At 36.1% G+C, this 21,036-nt stretch overlaps 3 protein-coding genes across 3 annotated transcripts; 2 read left to right on the top strand and 1 right to left on the bottom strand.

The window, feature by feature from the left end:
- Window positions 1-3,156: 3,156 nt before the first annotated feature.
- On the bottom strand, window positions 3,157-5,425 carry LOC125470973 (trigger factor-like). Its single transcript, XM_048570815.1, has 5 exons — window positions 5,287-5,425; window positions 5,118-5,210; window positions 3,807-3,877; window positions 3,645-3,707; window positions 3,157-3,528 (listed from the first exon to the last, which is right to left on the bottom strand). The coding sequence occupies exons 1-5, from the start codon at window positions 5,402-5,404 to the stop codon at window positions 3,157-3,159; spliced, it is 717 nt and encodes a 238-aa protein (XP_048426772.1). The 5' UTR covers window positions 5,405-5,425.
- Window positions 5,426-9,394: 3,969 nt separating this feature from the next.
- LOC125470972 lies at window positions 9,395-10,996 on the top strand. Its single transcript, XM_048570814.1, has one exon. It carries the CDS (start codon window positions 9,395-9,397, stop codon window positions 10,994-10,996), a length of 1,602 nt encoding a protein of 533 aa, XP_048426771.1.
- Window positions 10,997-17,932: 6,936 nt separating this feature from the next.
- LOC125470971 (dentin sialophosphoprotein-like) lies at window positions 17,933-20,335 on the top strand. Its single transcript, XM_048570813.1, has 2 exons — window positions 17,933-18,250; window positions 18,632-20,335. Exon 2 carries the CDS (start codon window positions 18,674-18,676, stop codon window positions 20,333-20,335), a length of 1,662 nt encoding a protein of 553 aa, XP_048426770.1. The 5' UTR covers window positions 17,933-18,250; window positions 18,632-18,673.
- The last annotated feature ends 701 nt before the right edge of the window (window positions 20,336-21,036 follow it).

Raw genomic sequence — 21,036 nt, 5'->3', positions numbered from 1 at the left:
GAATTTTTTAAACCAAAATAAATAAATTTCGGGTTTTTTTTTAAATAATTGAATCGAAACCAAACCAAACTGAAAAACCGAACTGATAACAAAACGAATTGAAAAAAAAAAACCAAATCGAACCGAATAATAATTTCGGTTTGGTTTTCAATTTTGACAAAAATCAAAATCGAACTAAACGTAACCCACGCCTAAAATCACCAATCCATTTGGAGTTTAACGAAAAAAAAAACAAAAACTCCACACTATCCCAATACATACAGGCCATAGTGTCCACATTTTCTTACGCAACCAAAGATTTGTAATATGGTCTTAATTTTTTTTTTTTAATTATTATAATTAAAGGGAGGGGGAATGATTTGAAAGTTATAATAATTTAAGAAATGAAAGAGTTTCGAACTCAAGACATATCAATAAAAACTCAACACCTTATCTACTAAAATATTGGACCAATGCAAAATAAAAATGTCCCAATACATACAAGTCAACCTCACAATTTACGCACTATAGCCGTGATGACATGCCACTTTTATCAATCTGACCTTTGTGGCGAAAAGCCTATTAATTCAACCTTTGTGGTGAGCTCTGTTAGCAATTGAGATCCAAACCCAAATCCTCGTGGTGAAATGTATTGCACAATTAGAGAATTCAAGACAATGGGTGAAAGGCATTGCAAAAAATTCAATCTTCATATCTGCCTTCCGCATGTGAACTTCAAGGGCGTAAGCAACTTAAAGAATCAAAATTCAAAGAAGATTAAGGAAAAAATTGAAAGGTTGTGTGCTGGCCAACTACGGCCTGCATCAAACCACACTACCAATTAAAGATAAAATTGAAAGGCATATATGCATTCAGAATAGTACAAATTGATACAAGAATGCAAATTCAAGTGAAACTAAGACTCTAACTCATGATCAAAGACGTGTTGACATTGACAAAAACAATGGTTTATTAGAAGTATTAGGATTTCCAAAAGAAATTAAATCATACCTAAGAAATTAGGCACGACCACCTCTTCTCCCAGCCATTGATGTGGTTTTACAGGTTTAGTTTCACTCTTTGCGTTCAAGCCTTTTTTTTTTTTTTTGGTAAAATCTAATTTCAGTAAAACCCTAAATCATACTAGATGTCCATAGAATAGGATGTAATTTGGATTGAAATGACAAAATTGACCCTCCATGTGATAGTCATGTGAGTTTATTTAACAGAAGACTAATGAAAGCTTGGAGTTGGACCTCAATTGCCAATAAGAGAATGATATAATTTGATACTTTAGAGACTATTAATAAAATTAAATAAATACGTGTATTAAAATATTTCTGGTTAGGATTTAGGGACATGCGATTTTGACATCTATTTGAAACACTTTTTTTTGTGAGGCTTACTTCCGTAATGTATTTCAATAATCTAACCGTCAATTTTTTATGACCAAACCACAAAATCTTTGAATTTTGCTTACTCTTATCAAGGAGATCCAGTCTTAGGTCAAGCTTTATTTGGCCCTATTTTAAATGTGTAAGGTCTGAACCTTGCATTTTAAGGTCTTATTACTTTTTCTTTTATTTAAATTATTGAAAGGCCGAAAGAGTAGAGTTTAGGGGTTCACTGATAGGCCCAAATTTTCTCGGCCCATGAGATGGGCTAGGACCTTACATATTTGACATAGGGTGTGGCTGGCCCATTTTAAAGGACACAAAATAATGGTTATCTTGCGTTGCACCTTGTTAATTTATTGCTTGGTCTTGTAGTTGTGGGTAGGTAAGCAAGATATATGACTAATATTGAGAGGTAAGCTTTCTTTCATATATATATATAAGAGAAAATTGTAGCAATGGTCCTTCAACTTTAACCCAAATGGAGCAATCGTCACTCAACTAAAAATTCATAATCATTGGTCCCTTAACTCATCAAAACGTGCAGCTATGATCTTTTTCGTCAACTCTGTCAAAATTCCGTCAAAATAAGTCATGTTGGAAAAACCATCACTACAATTGGGTTAAAGTTGAGGGATCATTGCTCCAATTGGGTTAAAGTTGAGAGACTATTTCTCTAATTGGGATAAAGTTGAGGGATCATTACTAAAATATTTCTCATTTGGATTTCCATATTAACCCTTGATTCAGCCTCACCTGCATGACATGTAACTCATTTTGACGAAAGTTTTAACCAAGTTAACAAGAAGGACCATAATTGCATGTTTTGATGAGTTAAGGGACTAATAGTCGTAGATTTTAGTTGAGGGACCATTGCTACAATTTCCTCTATACATAATGCTTGAATTCTTTGTTATTCATATCTAATACTATGGTCTAGTGGTATTCCTCTTCACTTGTAAGTGAAAGGTATTAGGTTCTATTTTCGTGAAAGGTGAATTTGAACCACATTATCGCTTGTACAAAATAAATAAATAAAATTATTACAACTAAATCCCTTTGTTTATGGGGACGGGGATAGAGATGGCAAAATTTTTGTGGAGCCAGAGATGGCAGGGCAATTCCGACTCCGGCCCGACGTGTTGTCATCCTAGGGACGTCGATGTAGTTGCCCTTGTAACTTAAATTTTAAGTTTCCTCTATGTGGTATTTGCCAAATGCTTGAAATGTATACAGTTTGAGTGGGAGAAGAACTTAGCAAAACTGATAAATTTGCAGTACAATTACCTTTCATCATAAAATTCATCGACAAACATCGTACTCAGAAGGATTCGGGTGAAACTGTGAAATTACATATGAAATAGGGTTGTGATTTTCACAAACCCTTAACTACTTTTCCTACACCCCTTCCTATTTTTTAATACTTAATTGGTATCCTACTATTTAATCTTCCATATATACACTTTCTACTTTTTGATGGTAATTAATGAAAGATTAAATACGGAGGGGTATATATGGAAGATTAAATAGTAAGATACAAATTAAGTATTAAAAAATATGGAAGGGTATAGGAAAAGTAGTTAAGGGTGTAAAAATCACAACCCTAACAATATAATGATATTTTGTACTCTTCATACAACTCGTTATCTCTTCCAGAGTCTCCCAGAATCATTCACATATGCCCGTGTCACTGTGTGAAAGTCTTCAGAACTGCCCAACTATTACAATAAATTGATAGTTCCATAAACATTAACTCTATATATAACTACATCACACAAGACTTTCATGAGAGCTCAACAATTTTCGGTCGTTTTTGGGACCGATTGTTACCAGCATCTTCACTCAAAGAATTATCTTTATCCGACTTGCGTGTTTTGAGTCTTGCATGAGAGGTTGTTTTCTTATCCTCCTTATCAATTGTATCATCTTTGATTTCATCACTATCTTGGTCGTCATTATCATTGCTGCTACTATCATCGGAACTATCTTCATCGTCACTATCATCGCTGCTGCTGTCATCATCACTGCTATCCTCTGATTCCTCTCCGCTACTGTTTACGACCAATGGTATAACAGGCTGACAACCAACAATTGCAGATTCAGCAGCAGCCACAGCCTCAGGAGTTTGAAGATCAGCAACGCCCAGCATCAACTCCTGTCAATTTAGATCCACCCACAAATCAATTATTATCCAAGGGCATCGACAATCTGTGAGCGTGTATGAGTATGTGTGTGCATGCACGAGAGCAAGAGCGAAAGAGAGATAGGGACCATATTAACGACTCGAGATTCATTTCCAGTGAGCACTTCAATATCATAGTTTTCTGGATTATCCTACATATCAGTAAATGAGAAAACACAGGTTATGTGTTTTAAAGGATGTTAGAATTGGGATAAACAATCTAGATTTGGTTGCAAGATCAATACGCCAACCTTTGCATCCTGCTTTAGTCGTTCGTTTGCTTCTGATATGACTCCCAAGAAGTCCCTTACTTGTCCCAAAACTGCAGCCCAAGCAAGCAAATAATGTGAACAAAATTTTGCAAGGTACTTCTAACAAAACAATACTACAAATAAAACAGAAGCAGAGAATCTCAAGTACATGAGAAATTGAAAACTTATGTCTGAGCCAAAAAAAAAGGGGCAAGGCAAAACAGTTTAGAACATCCGTCTCTTCGGCCTCAGATTTGATACTACAACATTCTCCAATCTATTTCAAATTTCTATCGTCACCATTTCTGATCATCAATGAAGACTTCAGTTGCCTAAAACAACTAAATGCTTGGGGCATAGGCTTGCCCAATTGCAGAAATCCTCTAACCTGAGATCATGCCACACATTTGATTTTTCTCCACGCTAAACCATTCTTACGACCCCTTCACGACATACACAATCATCAGCTAGCGTATAAAGCATCACATTGACTACTAAACATTTGTGAAAATTCAACTAGAACTAAGTAAAGCAAGTTCTCTAATGAAAGAGAGAACGAAAAACTAATTGACATGTAAAGGTAGAAATTCTCTACTGAACCGGAAAAATATGAATAAGGAAACAATGTATGAGAAACAGAATTCCAAGGTAAGGTATGTAATTGATTGTAGTGGATAGACATGAACAGAGATTTCAAGCCAATCTCAAGCCGAGAATGAAGTACTTACTACCCTCTAGCTCAAGCAAGATTCTTGCCAATGAACCAAAAGAGGAAGAAAATAATAACACCAGGGGCTAAGAAAAGGTAAACAGCACAAAAATAATCCCATCTCGTCGAATTAAACTATGAAATTTCAGCGCAGGTTTATGAAGGATGAGACTAACCCAATGACAGGGGACTTGAGTCACACCCTTCTAAGTTATAAGTTATAACTCAAACCACTACAACTTAGTAACTTAGCAAGTTCGAACACAAAATATAAATACAGGAAATGTAAAAAGGAGACAAGCAGCACAGGCGTTATGCTGATTAACTGATTAGCGTCGAGACCTTGTATAAAAGAAATTAAGCATCCATCACCAAATTATAGACCCATTTGAGAATTAAACATTATTTAGCCGGCCAAGTAGAAACCAACAGAGAAAATTACCAGCTGGAAAATAAAAACATTCATATATGTGCCCATCATATCAAATCGATCTCAGATTCAATCTCTTACCAAGAACCCACAATTCAAATTCCTTTAAATTGAAGTTTTCACAATTGAAAAAAAAAAAAACCCCAAATTTAAATGGGAAAAAATCGAGAACCTTGGCTTTTGGGAAGAGGAAGAGCAGGGCCGGGTTTCCCTTCGGGTTGGGCTTTCTTCGTTGAGGCATTTTTACAGACAAGTAGCGTGCTTTCTGCAAGAGAATACACCGAGTAAGCTGCATGAGTTTCCACAGAAAGCGAGCGAGAGAGAGAGAGAGAGAGAGAGACCTAAAGGTGAAGTTGAAGCCTTTTTGTGCTCGAATTGCAGAAGGTCCTTGCTTGTATTTCCCATCTTCCTCTCTGTCTGTGCACTCAAAGGGCTTAGGGTTTTTGGCTGCGACAACATTTAACGAAACGGCAATTTTTATTTTCTTTAATTCTAATTTTGCTGCATTAGAATTTTAGATCATGTAATGGGCTTGATTAATCCGCAACACGGGCCTTCAGACCATTTAATCACTATGGGCCTTTTTTTCTTAAAATATGGGCCTTTCTTGATTGGGTCACTGTTCTGTCATCACATTTTTCAGGAAAAAGATTGTTTAGCGACGTTTCGTGTTTTATCGTACTCGTGTTGGGTGAAAATATTCCCACCACAAATTCAATCTCTTAACAAACGATATTCTTTACAATTAAAAGGAGGGGGTTAGGAATAATCTCACAATGAGCTAGAAAAGGTCAATCTGTTCATAAATTTAATCTTATGGTATTTGTCAATTTTACTCATTAATTTTTTTTTATTTGTCGATAGGATATAAAATTTTAAATATACCGCATTATGCAACATTTATAAAAACGTGTATTGGAGTGTTAAATGTCTTGAATAATCAAGAATCCGACCAATTAAGAAAGAAATGCATTTTTATCATGTCAACTCGTTACACATCTGACTTAATAAGGCCAAATACAAACCCTTCATGAAACATGATTTGTGTACTGTTATCGTCATATTTAATTTTGTCAGTCTAGTAGGATCACCCACCACTTCTTATGTAGAATACGGGATGAAAAGATCATTAATGATATATTTAAATCACGAATTAAAGATAACAAAATTCATTATGATCCGTTAATTTAATAGCATCTAATCTCCACTTTATTGTAAGTCTTGAGTTCAAATCCCATGCACAACAGGCACTCGTTGATTAATGAAGTATATAAAATCTCATTTACCATATTTAAACTAACAATCTGCATGATCAAAGTGGAAATTGGTGCCACTAAATTAGAATAATTATTGGAAAGCCCTTTAATTTTTTTCATGGAAATCAAAATAAAATAAAAAAAACAAGGTTTTCTACCACTAGAGTAGTCAGAGGCCCTACGAATACATCCTTTGCCTTTTCTTTTAAATTCAATATAACCAAAAAGTGAAGAAACATTTTGGCATCTTGCAAAGGAAAAACAAGCCATATGCCAAAATTAATTAAGAGAGTTTATGAATATTGATCATGTACCGGATTCTTGGTCAAGCTTTAAACTCCTTGTCTTGCCATCAGCTGAAGGAGGCATCTACGATGCGAATCGATATCAAGTAAGAAAAAGCCCAATAAAGATGATAATCCTGTTATTGTCAGTCATGGTTTTGATTCTGGTTTCTTGGAGGAATACATACATACATACATACATACATACATACATACATACATACATACATATATATATATATATATATGTATAGGTGTTGATTGCATGGGAGGCGGAGTGGAAAATGCATGGGAACAAAGAACATTCAATCATAAAAGAGAAAATGTGCTTTTCTATGAGGAAGAAAATGGGCAAGTTTAATATCTGTGTTCATATTTTATTTACTGAAAATTTGATATTACCCCTTGAAACTATATTTTCCTCTACTAAAACTCATCTCCTTTTTTTTTCTTGAATAAAGCCCATTGACTAACCTTCAATCAAACAAATTTTTTAATTAAGTTTGAATTTTCAAATTGTGTATTTTTCGAATGCCTACCCCTATTAATACTTGGATGGGGTTTTTGGATCAGTTACTTGTTATATCCATTTAATTAATTTTATATATTTTACAAAATAATTCATGCCATTCATTGTATATTCAATGTATTAACTTTCAAATTGTTATAACGTGCTAATTGAAAAATAATAATACTAATTTCATAATTTTGTGCATTACATATATAAGTTAATTTACCTACCAACACAACAATAAACCTAAAACAGCTTCGGCTAATATTCCAATCCCTAATACACAAAACAAAAGCTATATGTTCCGCACAATTCTTACCTACAAAATAGTCTAATTTACCTATTACATCAAACCAAAATTTAAAGGGTCTAGTTTACTTTCAAAATGGTCTAATTTACCTACAAGATTTATGTGCATTAGATTAAAAGTTTATTTAATTGCCTACAAGCAGAAACCCACAACATTCGAACATTATCTAATATCACTAATTTTTTTTTTTTTTTGGAATAGGTAAATTAATTTCAATGTAGGTAAATTAGTATAATATTAATAAGTAAGTAAATTAGTATAATATTAATAAGTAGGTAAATTAATTTAAATGTAGGTAAATTAGTATAATATTTTATAAGTAGGTAAATTAATTTAAATGTTGGTAAATTAGTATAATATTTATATGTAGGTAATTACATGATTCAAAATGCAGGTTTATTAGTATAATATTTTATAAGTAGCTAAATTAATTTGTATGTAAGTAATTACATAATTCAAACAATATTATTTTTTCCGTACAAGATTGTCTTTCTCTTTTAAATTTGGTAAATTAATTTATATATGTTGCTAATATTTATGATACAAGAAAGGTAAAATATCCATATGGATTTAATTGCTCATCATAATTAGGATGAGTAATAACATTTATTGACCAAATTAGGATTCTATGGCATAAGTTGTAATTGTATTGTAATAGTTGGTCATATATTTGTCTACATGGTAGGCTATTTGAAATTTGGGTTTTATTTGAATGTTTAAATTTAGATGGGTTTTTATTTGCAAAATAGGAGTTTCAAGGGTCTATATCTAAAGAACCCAGTGTTGGAAAAATAAAACAAGTAAACAAATTACTTGTATTACACTCACAAAATATTATAACACAACAATTCTTAAAGACACAATTTAAAAGTTATGACACTCTCTCACTTTTTAGAGACAAACTCTAAATCACTCACTCCACGCAAAACTACTCTTGCTTCTCACTCTCACTTGGTTTGCTTGCCTACTTGCTACTCTTACTTTCTTACTTAGTTGCTTTCTTCCTTCTTAGTTTTTAGTTTCTCTCTTCTTAGTTACTCTCTCTTGGCTCATTTCATCCTAGTAGCAATAAGTTGTTCTAGACTTTTCTACAAACAAAAACATTTTTCTAGATTTCTACTTCTTTACACAAACAGCCCACCAACATGCGCTTCACATTTTACTAACCTTCTAGTTATACTTTGGTGCTAGAATTGCCTAGCATTTTCAATGCATGCACTGCCACCTCACATGCATATTTGAACTAGAACAATTTAGTTTCTTTGTACCAACTGATCTTAATAAGCTGGTGTTAATCTTTAACATCGAAATTTCGGTTCATGAACTAATTCATGAGTATTAGTCTTTGAATTACTCACAGTGTGAAGTAATAGTCATTTTGAGTAGCTATTGAAAGTTCCATCCAAAATAAGAGTTTTAAAGGGGTAAAAAAAAATTGGAAGTTCTAATTATATTTCCCAAACTAGTGTTTTATATTGTAATAAGTTCAAGTACTATTGCTCACATGTTTATAACTCAAGCACTAAGACTTCAATTAGACTAAAATTTAGGGACTGGTCCAATTATCTCTTTATTAGTGTAAAATATTGTTGTTGGATAAAAAAAATAATAATAACAAAAAAAAAAAAAACAAAAAACAAAAAAAACAAATGCCAGCAACCGGAGATGGACTCTTGGAGGCGAAGGAGCCCAAAAACTAATCTGATCTAGTTTATCGTCGCAACTTCTCCTACGCGGGCGGTTCCAGCAATGACCTTGGAAAGGTGTTTCAGCTGTGGTGTTCTGTAAAAGGGGCGGAAGTTGTCTGAAAAGAGGGTCACAACATCGTCAATCTTATGGGTCTTTACGTCCGGTTCCATAGCTGCAACCGCGTCTTTCCAAACGAAAAGGTAGTCTTTCACTAGGACTAGGAAATTTGCTAAAATTAAGAGAGAAAAGAATAAAACACTGTAAATAAAGGAATTTCATTCCTACACGGATATGAATAACTATAAGCTGCAGTCCTATAAATAGAGCATTGACATCCCAGAATTGAATATCGACCATTTATCTTTCTTTAATCTTTTGTGCATATAATTAAAGAGAGGGATGAGTGATCTATTTTCGGTTTATCAAAATTTGGGTGACTACCTCTTTTTGAGAAGCTGGTTCCCTTTCTTCAAGCTCAAGAAACTATTACCTCTTGAATTCTTCAAGACATCAGACGTTGAGTACTGTAGGTGGCAGAGAACACATTGTGGTATCTTGGAGATTGTTGTAAGGCGCCTGAATTTAAGTGATCGAATACGCTTAGGCTTATCATGCAAGTCTTGGGCGTCAGTTTGTATGCCGGGAGACGTCCGTGGTGCTCAAGAGCTCCCCTGGTTATTACTCCCTCGAATCTGTGACGACAGCATGAGGTTTCTCAGCCCTTTCGATGGCGGCAAATTTCACAAGTTGAGGGTGCCAGAGCCAATACAAAGAGGGAGGTTATTTGGTTCTAGTAAAGGGTGGTTATTTATGGTCAGAGAAAAGCAAAAAGATATGTTTCTATTCAACCCTATTTCGGGAGCCCAACGCCAACTTCCATCCTTGACAACAATTCCATCTTTCCAAAATTTTGTAGAAACAAAAGCATGGAAACTTCATGGTGCCTCCATTTTCTGCGTTCATACTGTGTTATCTACCTCAGATGTCGATCATCCAGGATGCATGGTGGCGGCAATTTTTGGTTCGCATGTATTGGGTTTATGTAGACCTGGGGACAAAACATGGAGTGTCTTTGAGGTATTAGATGAAAATGAGGGTCATGACCAGTTATTGTTTTCCAGTACAGGAAAGCTATACTCTCTGGTGACTAGTGAAACTAAGAATGAGCTTATTGTAGCTCACAGCTTACAATTTGGAGATGATCATGCAGTGGAACTGATGTTGATATATGATAATATCGAACCGATTGAACCAGACATTTATCATCACGAGTGCTACACAGTGACGTACAATGGCGCATGGAAGTCCTTCTTATTGGAATCAACCAACAATGAAGTCCTGTTAATCCATAAATGGCATCATATTTTTCAAGCTCCAAGAAACGCGGACAATGAGGATGGTTATGATCAGGTGGAACACAACTTTGATGATAATTATCAAGATGACCAGGATGATGAGGTGGAAGAAGAGGAGAATGGCAAATATTTCAGCGACAAAGAATTTGACATTGATACTGAAGAGGAGAATGTCATATATTCCAGCGACAATGAATCTGACATTGATAGCGAAGACGAGAATACCATATATTCGAGCGACAATGAATCTGACATTGATAGTGAAGACAAAAATGCCATATATTCCAGCGACAATGAATCTGACATTGATGACGAAGATGAGAATCTCAGATATTATAGGGCAAGTTGCTTTCGAGTATTCAAAATTGACGCTGAGAGTAGCAAATTTATTGTTGTACAAAGTTTGGAGGGCCAAGTATTATTTTTGACTGACTGTTCTTCCTTCTCTCTTCGGGCGAGTGATTTTAGAGAGTTAAACAGCAATTGCATTTACTTTGCTGATAATTCAACCCATTCAGTAGTTCCAAAATTATTTACATATCCTGAAATCGGCGTCTTTTCTTTAGATAATGGAAGATTTGAGAGATACTTTATCAATATTCCAACAGGGCCTCGGACCATCAGTTGGATTGTTCCAAGTCTATGATACACAGACGATTTTGGGTTACATATCTAAGCATTAACTACTTTGTAATTTTTATCTTTTTATTAGCCAACTTGAATTATTTATCTACTAATTATTATTTTACATATAATTGTAGTTAAATTAAGTTGAAACTTGAACCAAGTTTTATCAAGTAAATTATCAAGTAAATTTGACAGAGGAACCAACTCCGTAATTAACTGTCGCGTAATCAGTTGGAAAGCATGGTCAGCGAATCAGTTGGAATCTGTTATAATCCCAACACACCGCCCCATTTCTTTTCATTCGTCCTTTCACCTCCGAAAGCAAGCAAAGTAGAGCTCCCGATCAATTTCTTGATTTTTCAGCTTTTCACCACCGCCACCGCCACCGCCCACCCCATCAATCACCACCACCCTTGCCCACCCCATCAATCACCCTCTCGAGTCAAACACCTGGTTGTTTCAATTCCAATGACATGTGACTGCAAGGGGCCTCCAAAGATGAAGATGCCGTCACAAGGGAAACTGTTGAGTAGGGTTGAAGAATGCGGCGAGAAGAGGGAAGCTGCAAGAAGAAAAAAAATTCAATCTGTCGTCAGGAAAAGAGAGAGACCAAGAAGATGAAAGGGAGTAGGATTCTCTTCCCTTTTTTTTCCCTTCTTCCCTCGTTTCCTCATTTTCTATTTGAACGATTACGGTTAAGTCATGTTAATATTTTATATTATTTTTTATAAAAAATAAAGACAAAATAAAAAATATGAGATGTGAAAATGAAAGAAAATTAAAAAATTAAAAAATTAAAAAAAGGAAGAAAATCCTAATCCGAAGATGAATGCATGCAAGATGATCTTCCTAACAATAATAAAAAAATAAGAAAAAAAAGGAAGAATCCTAGTCCAAAGATGAATGCATGCAAGATGATTTTCCTGACAATACGTTTCATGCTTTTACCAGTCAATACATATAGTCTAGGCTTTAACGCCAAGCCCTAGCCCTCTATATCTTCTCTCATTAGCCTCTCTTTTCCAATTTCTCTCTTCTTTCTTGAAAGAGGATCTTCTTCTGAGCTCAGGATGGAGATTCTCCTAACTACGAAATCCAGGCCGTTCAAATTTAATCTAATGGTTTCAATTATTATAATTTTTAGAAGACCTTCCTGTTTGGAACCGTTGGATTAAATTTGAACGATCCGAATTTTGTGATTAGAAGGATCTTCTCCTGAGCTCAGGAGAGGATCCTCTTCCTTCTTTCTTAACATGTCCAATCACTTTTCCACTCTCCCTTTGTTAAAGGAGGTCATGGGTAATACAATATCTTCATCTCAAGGAACCTTTGTTAAAGGCAAACAAATTATGGATGCAGTCCTCATAGCAAATGAGGTGGTAGAAGAGGTAAGGCAGAAGAATGAGGAGGGTTTGGTCCTTAAGATCGATTTCGAAAAGGCTTGTGACTATGTCAAATGGGGATTTTTGGAAGAAGTCTTACTTAGAAAGGGGTTCACGTATAGATGGAGGAAATAGGTGCTTGGCTCTTTAAGTTCAACAAACTTCTCAGTTATGATGAATAGGAGACCTATGGGAATACTCAAAGCTTCAAAAGGTTTAAGACAATGAGGCCCACTGTCACCTTTTCTGTTCACCCTAGTAGTAGACGTGTTGAGTAGATTGTTCGAGAAGGCACAAGAAAATCACTTGATCAAAGGGTTGTGTATTGGGCAAGATAATGTGGAGATCTCTCATCTTCAATTCGCGGATGACACCATCTTCTTCTTGGCAAGGAAAGAGGAGGGTTCGAACAATTTATTAGAATTGCTGCATCTTTTTGGCATGGTTTCAGATTTGAATATTAACAAAACAAAGTGTTCCTTAGTGGGAATTAACTCTGATTATGAGAAAATCACAAGGCTAGCAAGTTCTTAGGGTTGTGAGGTATCTAGGTCTTCCTCTTGGGGGAAGGCCAAGAACTATTAAGTTCTGGGACCCAGTGGTAGAGAATGTGGAACTGAGACTTCAAGGTTGGAAGAAAGCGTTCTTATCTAGGGGCGGAAGATTAACCTTGATTGAAGCTGTCCTGGGAAGCTTGCCAATCTACTACATGTCTTTGTTCAAAGCTTCTTGCAAGGTCATTGGTAGGTTGGAAAAGCTAATGAAAGGGTTTCTTTGGGAATGGGTAGAGGAAAGAAAGAAAAATCACCTAGTCAAGTGGGAGGTAGTAAGCAAAAGTAAGGAAGAATGAGGCTTAGGTCTGGGAAACTTGAGAAATCGGAATGCAGCATTACTAGCCAAGTGCTTGTGGAGATTCCCATTGGAATCAAACTCTCTTTAGCATAAGGTGATAAGGAGCAAGTACGGTTTGGAGGAAAATGGTTGGGATGCTAATTCCCCGAGTCGAGGCTCGTGTCGAAGTCCTTGGTCAGATATCTCAGTTGGTCTTCCTTTTTTTCTACACTCTTGCAAATTTACGGTTGGCAACAGAGAGAGGTTAAGGTTTTAGAATAATGGCTGGTTTGAGGGTGGACCGTTGAAAGAGCAATTCCTAAGATTATTTTTGTTATCAAGGACAAAAAACCAAAGCATTTCCAATTTTGTAGTTTCTTCTCTTCAGCCAGTTAGCTGGAATTTTGATTTCAGAAGAAATCTCAGTGAAACAGAGATAGAAGAGGCAGCTGGTTTACTACAAAAGATGGAGTCCATGCGGCTGAGTCAATCTAGAGAAGATATTGGAAGATGGAACTTAGAAGGATCAGGCCTGTTCACATGCAAATCCTATAACTCTTTTCTATGCAACAATGAAGATGTGCAACACTTTCCTCCTTTCTCTCAGATCTGGAAAGCAAAAGTGCCTTCAAAAGTGTAAATTCTTGTGTGGTTAGTGGCGCTCGTGAAGGTTAATACGTGCAATCAAGTCCAAAGGAAAATGCCTTTTACACACTTTTCCCCACACTGGTGCGTTTTGTGTATGTCCGGGGAGGAGAGCGTCAATCATGTCTTCCTTCACTGTTCGTACAGCATACAACTGAGGTGGAAAATGCTCAAGGAAGCTAGAGGTTGTTAGGTCCTTCCAAAGGGTTGTTTCGACCTTCTAACACCCTAGGAAAATGGAGGAAAGCGAAAGCCTTGTGGGGCTCTCTGCTGTTTGCAATTTTCTGGAATATTTGGTTGGAGCGTAATAAAAGAGTTTTTGAGGATTACAAGGGAGTGGGGGTAGATGAGTTTTAGGATAGAGTAAGACATTGGGCAGCTCTTTGGGCTTAAGTTTCAGTTGAGTTTAGAGATTAACCTCTCTCTTCTATACTAAGGGATTTGTCAACAGCTATTAAATGATACAATTTAGCCTTACCATTGTTTAATTAGCATTATCTTAAAGGTCCTTGCTACTTACTCCTGGTTCTAGGTGGAACTCTTTTCCACTTGTGTAAATTCTCTCTTTTATATAAATTTCTTTCGTTTCTTCTCAAAAAAAAAAAAAAAATACTAAAATTAAAAACAAATTTATTCTCGATGGGAAACTGCTTCTACCGTCCAACTGTTTCACTCCGAAAGACGTCCATTTGCAGAATTTATAAATTCTAAAAATAACCGCAAAGTCAATGCCATTCATCCATCCTACTCTTAACACCATAGGTTGGATGGGTCAGAGCTTCATCATCGTCCATTTCCGCAATTTACTGTTTTGGAAGATGCGAATACGGTTTTGCTTGTGGTGAAATGAATATAGATGGGATTTTATTTTCTTTTCTTTTCTGGGGCGGGCTGTTAGTTATGTGAGTCGATATATTTTTCCAAATCTTTTTGATTTTGTGGTGTTCTAAGGTTTTCTTTTGTCTTTTTCATCCCGAAAAAAATGGGAATTTAGTCTTGATTTTTACTGTCACTTTTCTTTTGTGTTATGAAATTATACTTGGGTGTCTAAAAATGAAACCTCGATTTGTGTTCTAGACTTTTAATTTGACATACATGTGATCGCTAATGTTCCAAACACTACAGAAAGAAAGAAAAAAAAAAACACATTGGCAAAGTCGATGATAACTAATCAGTTGGAGTTTCTGTTATAATCCAAACACACTACCTAATGATTGATACCAGCCCATTTTTGTTAATTTCACGCTTTTGATCTCCGAGGCCTTTTGTCGATGCCTTTTGTTAAAACCCCTTACCATTTAATCTCCCGAGTGGCTAATGATATCGGCAATGTTAACTCGTGTGAGTGAGCCCCGCTACTATGTTTCCACACAACATGCTCTACAAAAGAGACACATTTTCTGAATCAGAAACAGTCTATGTATATAGCAAAAGAAAATTGAAAATATGAAAAGTTCAATTAAAGTGAAAGAAATTTTGCATTGTATCTGAAACACTAGTGATATACCACATGTTATTATATAAGTGGTGAAAAAATTTATTTTTTAAGTTGTTAATTTTTTTAACACAAGTATTTCGTCACTTGTATAATGACACGTAGTATACTCCTTCCGTATTTCGAGCACACTAAAATATTTCTTCAAAGTGAGTGAAGTGAACCTTTTTTTTTTTACCCAAACCATTTAAAGTAGTAGAACCATTTTTTTGTCCTCTTTCTCCCCTCCTCTCGTATCCCTGTCCCTTTTTCACCCTATAAATTGCAAATGAATAATCTAACAAAATATTTAGCACCTTGATGGACTTAAAAATTTGACATATTCGCACAGAAACAATTTTAACACAAAAATAAATGAACAGAGAAGGAAGAGACGGATAACGTCTTACTTCCGAAAGAGTAGTTTATAATCTGCTTATTTGGTGAGATAAAAATTTGAGAAATTTATTCTTGGTGCAAATTGCAAAAGGAAACCTACCTCCCCATGAAAATGCCTCCTTTTAGTATGTGGTTGTACGTGTCTCCAAAATGTTCGAAGTCGCTTCTCTTCCTTCGATTCTTCCTGCGAACAAAAAAACTTAGAGACTCCAAAATTGACCTTTGCCATTCTAATATTAGAGATTAAAGATTTTCACTTTCATTTTATATCTACCAACTAGGCCACGTGGTGGCACACCCACACATCTAACCAAAGAATGATCAATAATCCTTCTAAGTCACATGATCCGGCAGTAAAAGGAAAATAGCGCGTAGTTTTCATTCATTTCTACTATACAAATATAGGTTACACTTTCACATCCTTTCTTCGTTGACCAATCTAGGCCATGTGGTGGAACGCCCACAGATCCAACCAAAAAATGTTTAGTAATCCTTCTAGATCCGCCGGTCCGACCGAAAATAGGGAAATAAAGATGATAGTGAACCTTTGGGAGACTATATATGATAGTGAAGGAGCCCTATGTAGTAATCCATCTTTATTCATGGAGCTTGCCTATGTACATTACACTCACACATTTTCAATTCACGTACAAAAACTCCAATTAGACTAAAAATTAAGGATTATTGATCCAATTATCTCTTTATTTAGTGCAGAATATTTTGCGTATATAAATAAAAAATAAATAAATGCCAGCATCTAGTGATGGACCATTGGAGGCAAAGGAGCCCAAAAATTATTCTGATCTACTTTATCATTGCCCAACGACTACTGTAGAAATGGGGACATGTATGGGCCCTCCCACGTTGTAAGATTTGGCCCAAATACGAGGAAAATCGTATATAATTTTTTTTCTTTTTAGTACATCGATATATTTTTACACTAAAGAGAATGAGAGTTCAGCTAAGGTACATAATGTACTACTTAATTTGTTATCGGATTTGTTAGCCAAGAGATTCAAACCTAAGACCTCTCATTTTCAAGTAAAGAAGAATATCACCAGACTGTAATAATTGAACAAAGAGTTGAGGAATACCACAAGGAGTATGTGATTGTGTTGCCATATATTGTCTTCTTCCAAGCTCACTACATTGTTCTTCTTTCGAAAATTCTAGCATGAATGCTACACGCCAACGCACCAAACATTGTCCACAAATTGCCACTTACCATGACGTTACTACATTTTTCTTTCCATAGTATATAATGTTGATGCCAAACTAGAGCAACCAGATTAGACCGCAAATCACATAACTATCCAATGATATACTGATTTATTCGAAGTCGGATTACATTCATATTAATGTAGTTACATTTGTATGGATGCATAAGAGCCTTTCAGGAAGTAAAAATGATAGCGAAAGAGCCCTAAAGAGAAATCCGTAATGATTTATGTTTAGCCCAATCTATGGTACCGACATATGACATTTTAAAAATTGATTTGTTGCAACATTGATTTCATGATCAGTTATGCTTCAGAGCCTTATGATTTGAAACTTATAACTGTTTAATAGTGTATTTGAAAATTTGTAAAACGACCAGTGAAGTTAAAAACTCATTGCACTGGTGGCTCTTTTGTCCACTTGACCATCAAGTTAAACGCTACTTTTTATTAACATCAATATCATGCGTAAAGCTCTTTCCACATAAATTTATTATGGTCTTCAAACACTAGGACAACGGGTCACTTAGTACTACATTCTAATATTATTCTTCTTCATTTGTAAGTGTGAGGTTTTAGCTTCGATTCTCGCCAAAGATGAATTTGAACTACATTATTGTTCGCCCATTGTGAAGTTAAGCACAACTCCTTCTTCTTTAATGAAAATAGTATCATTTGTTAAAATAAAATAAAAAAACCACGAGGGTGACAACATGAACGCTAATTACTAGTTACTACCTACAAATACAAGTTACTAGTTATTCGTTTCTTCATTGGAACTAATGTTGACATTAGATCCGGTCATTCTCCACTGAAGTATAGAAACTCCTCTCTCTCTCTCTCTCCACCCGCGTGTGACAGAGAAGTGCTTTGACATCCACGACCCCCGCCTTTTACTTTGACTCCAACTGCGTGCTTCTCAGGTACTTCCTTCTTCTTCGTCTTCCTCCATTATCTCTCTCCTTCTTTACATCTTTTCCATTTTTTTTATTTCTGCAGTAAGTGTATGTTTTTTTAGTAATTAATCAGTAATTTCCCATATTTTCCATCTATTAGTGTAGAATAGCTTCTTGCTGCTCACAATTTACTAATTTGGAAGATGGGTTTTGCTTGTGGATTAATAAGATTGGATTTTTTGGGGGTTTACGTGATTTAGGATCTTTCTGATTGATGGGGTGTTGTAGGGTTTGCTTGTGGGTTTACTTCGTTATCCAGTTATGATTTGGACGCTATCTTTCAGTTTCGTTGTTAATTTTCCACCATGTTTCTGGCTATGGGTTTTGCTTCTAGTAAAATTTGCCGCTTTCCTATGAGGAAGTGAATGGGTTAGCTTGGATTCTGAATTTCCCTTTTCTTTTGTGTAGTGAAATTAGTGTATTTGGGTGTATGTTTCTGGTGTTTTGAGTCAAAGTATGTAGAGAAGTAGGTGAATTTCTAAATTGGGGTCATCTTAATCGCGTCCTAAAACGTGCAGTTTGAGTGAGAGTTTAAACATAAATTGGGCGCACAAGGGATCTGTTTCGACAATGTTTAGTTTTCTTTTAAAGTTTTGGTGTTAAATTTGTATGATATGAAACCTAGATTTGTGTTCTAGACTTTTAATTTGACTGATTTGCATTGGTTGGGTATTGTTTTTAAGTTTATTAGTTTTACAGTTTGGAGCATAGGCAGGTTTCTGACACTATATTTTTTATGTTTGCGAATAGGGAGACGTAAAGATAGGAGTAGGGTACTAGGGGGCGTACATCATGATCAAGCGGGCACCGAGTAGGAACCAAAGAACCAAAGGAATCAGGGTGAAGCATGTTCTGCAGATTTGTCTGCTGCTTGGGGTCTGCTTTTGGTTACTCTATCAGGTCAAGCATTCCCACGATAAGAAAGTGGCATTAGATAAGAAAGATGAAAAAATCTCAACCGGAAGCCTGAGTGAGGGTGAGCTTCCAAAACTTGGGAGGAAAGACCTTCCAAAACTTGAAATCCCTAAAAATGAGAAACAAGAGGAAGAGGAGGAAGGCGAAGGAGCAGGAGAGGAAGACGAGAAACCTGAAGTAGATGTGCATGAAGAAGAGGATCAGAAACATGAAGTAGACGCGCATGAAGAAGAGGATCAGAAGCATGAAGTAGGAGAGGGAGAAGAAGAGGATCCAAAGCATGAAATCGGAAAGCGGGAAGAAGAGGATCTGAAGCATGAGGCAGAAGAGCAAGAGGAGGAAGAAAACAAGAACGAGGAGACGGAAGATGACGGAAGAGGAGCTGGAGATGATGAGATAGATGAAAATGAGCAAGAGGGGAAAGAAGGGGAAGTGGAACATGATGAGGAATTTATAGATGAGGAGAAAGAAAGAGAAGATGATGGGAATGAGAAAGATGGTGATAAGAAGGACGGTGAAGAGAGAGAGGAACAAGAAGAACATGAGAATTCATCAGATGACCAAGATAATGATACCCATGATAAGAATGCTCATGAAGCACGAGAGGAGAATTACAAGGGGGATGATGCTTCTAGTGCAGTGACCCATGATAATCAAGTTATAAGCACTGAAACTGAGAAAGTAAGTTCGGAAAACTCAAATGAGAACCCCGAAACTACTACACTAGAGAAGGACAATTCAACAATGGTGGAAGAGAGAATGGCTGGAAATGGTACTATTTTAAATGTAGCTACAAGTGAAGAGAAAGTTGATGGTAATATGTCCAATCCTGCCGAGAGCTCACTCTTAAATGCGATGGTGAAAACACAATCTAATGATCAATCAGAAGCAGCAGGAAATAACTCAACCGTGGTGAGTACCGAAGCTAAAGATAATTTGACAATGGTGAGTACAGAAGCTGGCAATAACTCAACAGATATCAACCAGGCAACTGGTTCATACCAGCAGAACTTAACAGAGACTGTATCTGAGTCAGCTCACTCTGAAAATGGAACGGTGGATGGTAGGACTACTGGAGAGGACGTGATCACACAAACCATGGTTGTGGAACAGGCTAACAACACAGTTGCTGAGAACAATGAATCTGTCTCAAATTCAACAATATCCATTAAAATTGAGAATGCAGATGGGGCGTCAGGAGAATCATCTAACTCCTCTAATACAGTAGCGACTAATGTGTCAGAGAATATCGTAAGATCTGATGGAGCAGCTGAAACAGAGGATGGTTCTGGATCTTCATCGATAAAGGAGACCACAGATGCCGCTCAGAATGAAGAGTCTAATGGTGCAAGTGAATCGGACAGGAGGGGTGAAGGTTCAGACTCCACAAATGGGACAGAGGAAACGACTCATCATGAGCCAATTGATTCTTCTGATTCCCATATCACCCAAGACGAGAAAGAGGCTCGCATTGATCTAACCACACTGCCAGAGATAACAACCGAGGGGGATGAGAATGGAGAGGTTGCAGCAGAATGATGATCATGGTTTTTGGTTTCTTCTGATGCTTCATGTTTTCATGCTTGCCTTTGCAAAGCAACTAGGTTAGTGTTTGTGAATTTTAATCCACGGCGAGAAAATCAATATAGCAGTTAAAAATTAAAATGTAGGCTAGTTTATATCAGCAGCAGGTTTAATCTGTAAAACCAAATCCAACCGTCCACTATGCTGTTTATTTGCACCTTTTATCTTTCTTTTCATCTATTCTTTTTGTTTGCTGTTTGTGTAAGTTGTAAGCTCCTGGGACGAAGCTCGTTATGCTTAAGAATGAAATTGAATTGTTGATCCAAGTTGAAAATTTGGATGTCCTTTGAATGATTGAATCGGAAAAAAAATAAGCGAATTGTTTTGCTGAGTTTTGAACAGTTTGTGCTTTGTTTTGGAAGCAGTTTCCTTTGACCTGTTGGTGGTCTCTGGTGTGCTGGAAAACGTAGTTTCGCCAGACGCTATGAAACAAAAACTTCTTGGTCTGTTGTATACTTGGTGGTACATATTGGCGTATAGATAAGTTTTGGCTTGACGTACGACAGTCACTATTTTTGAAGTGTTAATAATAGCTCTTACGTTTTACTTTCGCTTCGGCTTATAAAATGATGTTGTGGCACGTGAGCCCGCAGCACCAAATTCATAGAATGAGATTGCAGAGTTGTACGGCAAAAATATTCACCTCTCATGTCAAA

This window comes from the organism of the source record quoted next, unplaced genomic scaffold, assembly GCF_019419815.1.
Source record: "Pyrus x bretschneideri cultivar Hongxiangsu unplaced genomic scaffold, Pyrus_bretschneideri_v1 Contig55, whole genome shotgun sequence".
NCBI classification, from domain to species: domain Eukaryota; kingdom Viridiplantae; phylum Streptophyta; class Magnoliopsida; order Rosales; family Rosaceae; genus Pyrus; species Pyrus x bretschneideri.
The sequence above is the reverse complement of the archived record's forward strand: the minus strand, read 5'-3'. Positions and strand labels throughout refer to the sequence as shown.

Excerpts from the sequence above, each read along its gene's own strand:
- LOC125470973 (XM_048570815.1), bottom strand. The coding sequence starts at position 5,404 with ATGTTGTCGCAGCCAAAAACCCTAAGCCCTTTGAGTGCACAGACAGAG. Across the intron at positions 3,708-3,806 it reads GACTAAAGCAGGATGCAAAG|GATAATCCAGAAAACTATGA; the intron begins GTTGGCGTATTG and ends ACTGATATGTAG. Across the intron at positions 3,529-3,644 it reads AATCTCGAGTCGTTAATATG|GAGTTGATGCTGGGCGTTGC; the intron begins GTCCCTATCTCT and ends CTAAATTGACAG.
- LOC125470972 (XM_048570814.1), top strand. The coding sequence starts at position 9,395 with ATGAGTGATCTATTTTCGGTTTATCAAAATTTGGGTGACTACCTCTTT.
- LOC125470971 (XM_048570813.1), top strand. The coding sequence starts at position 18,674 with ATGATCAAGCGGGCACCGAGTAGGAACCAAAGAACCAAAGGAATCAGG.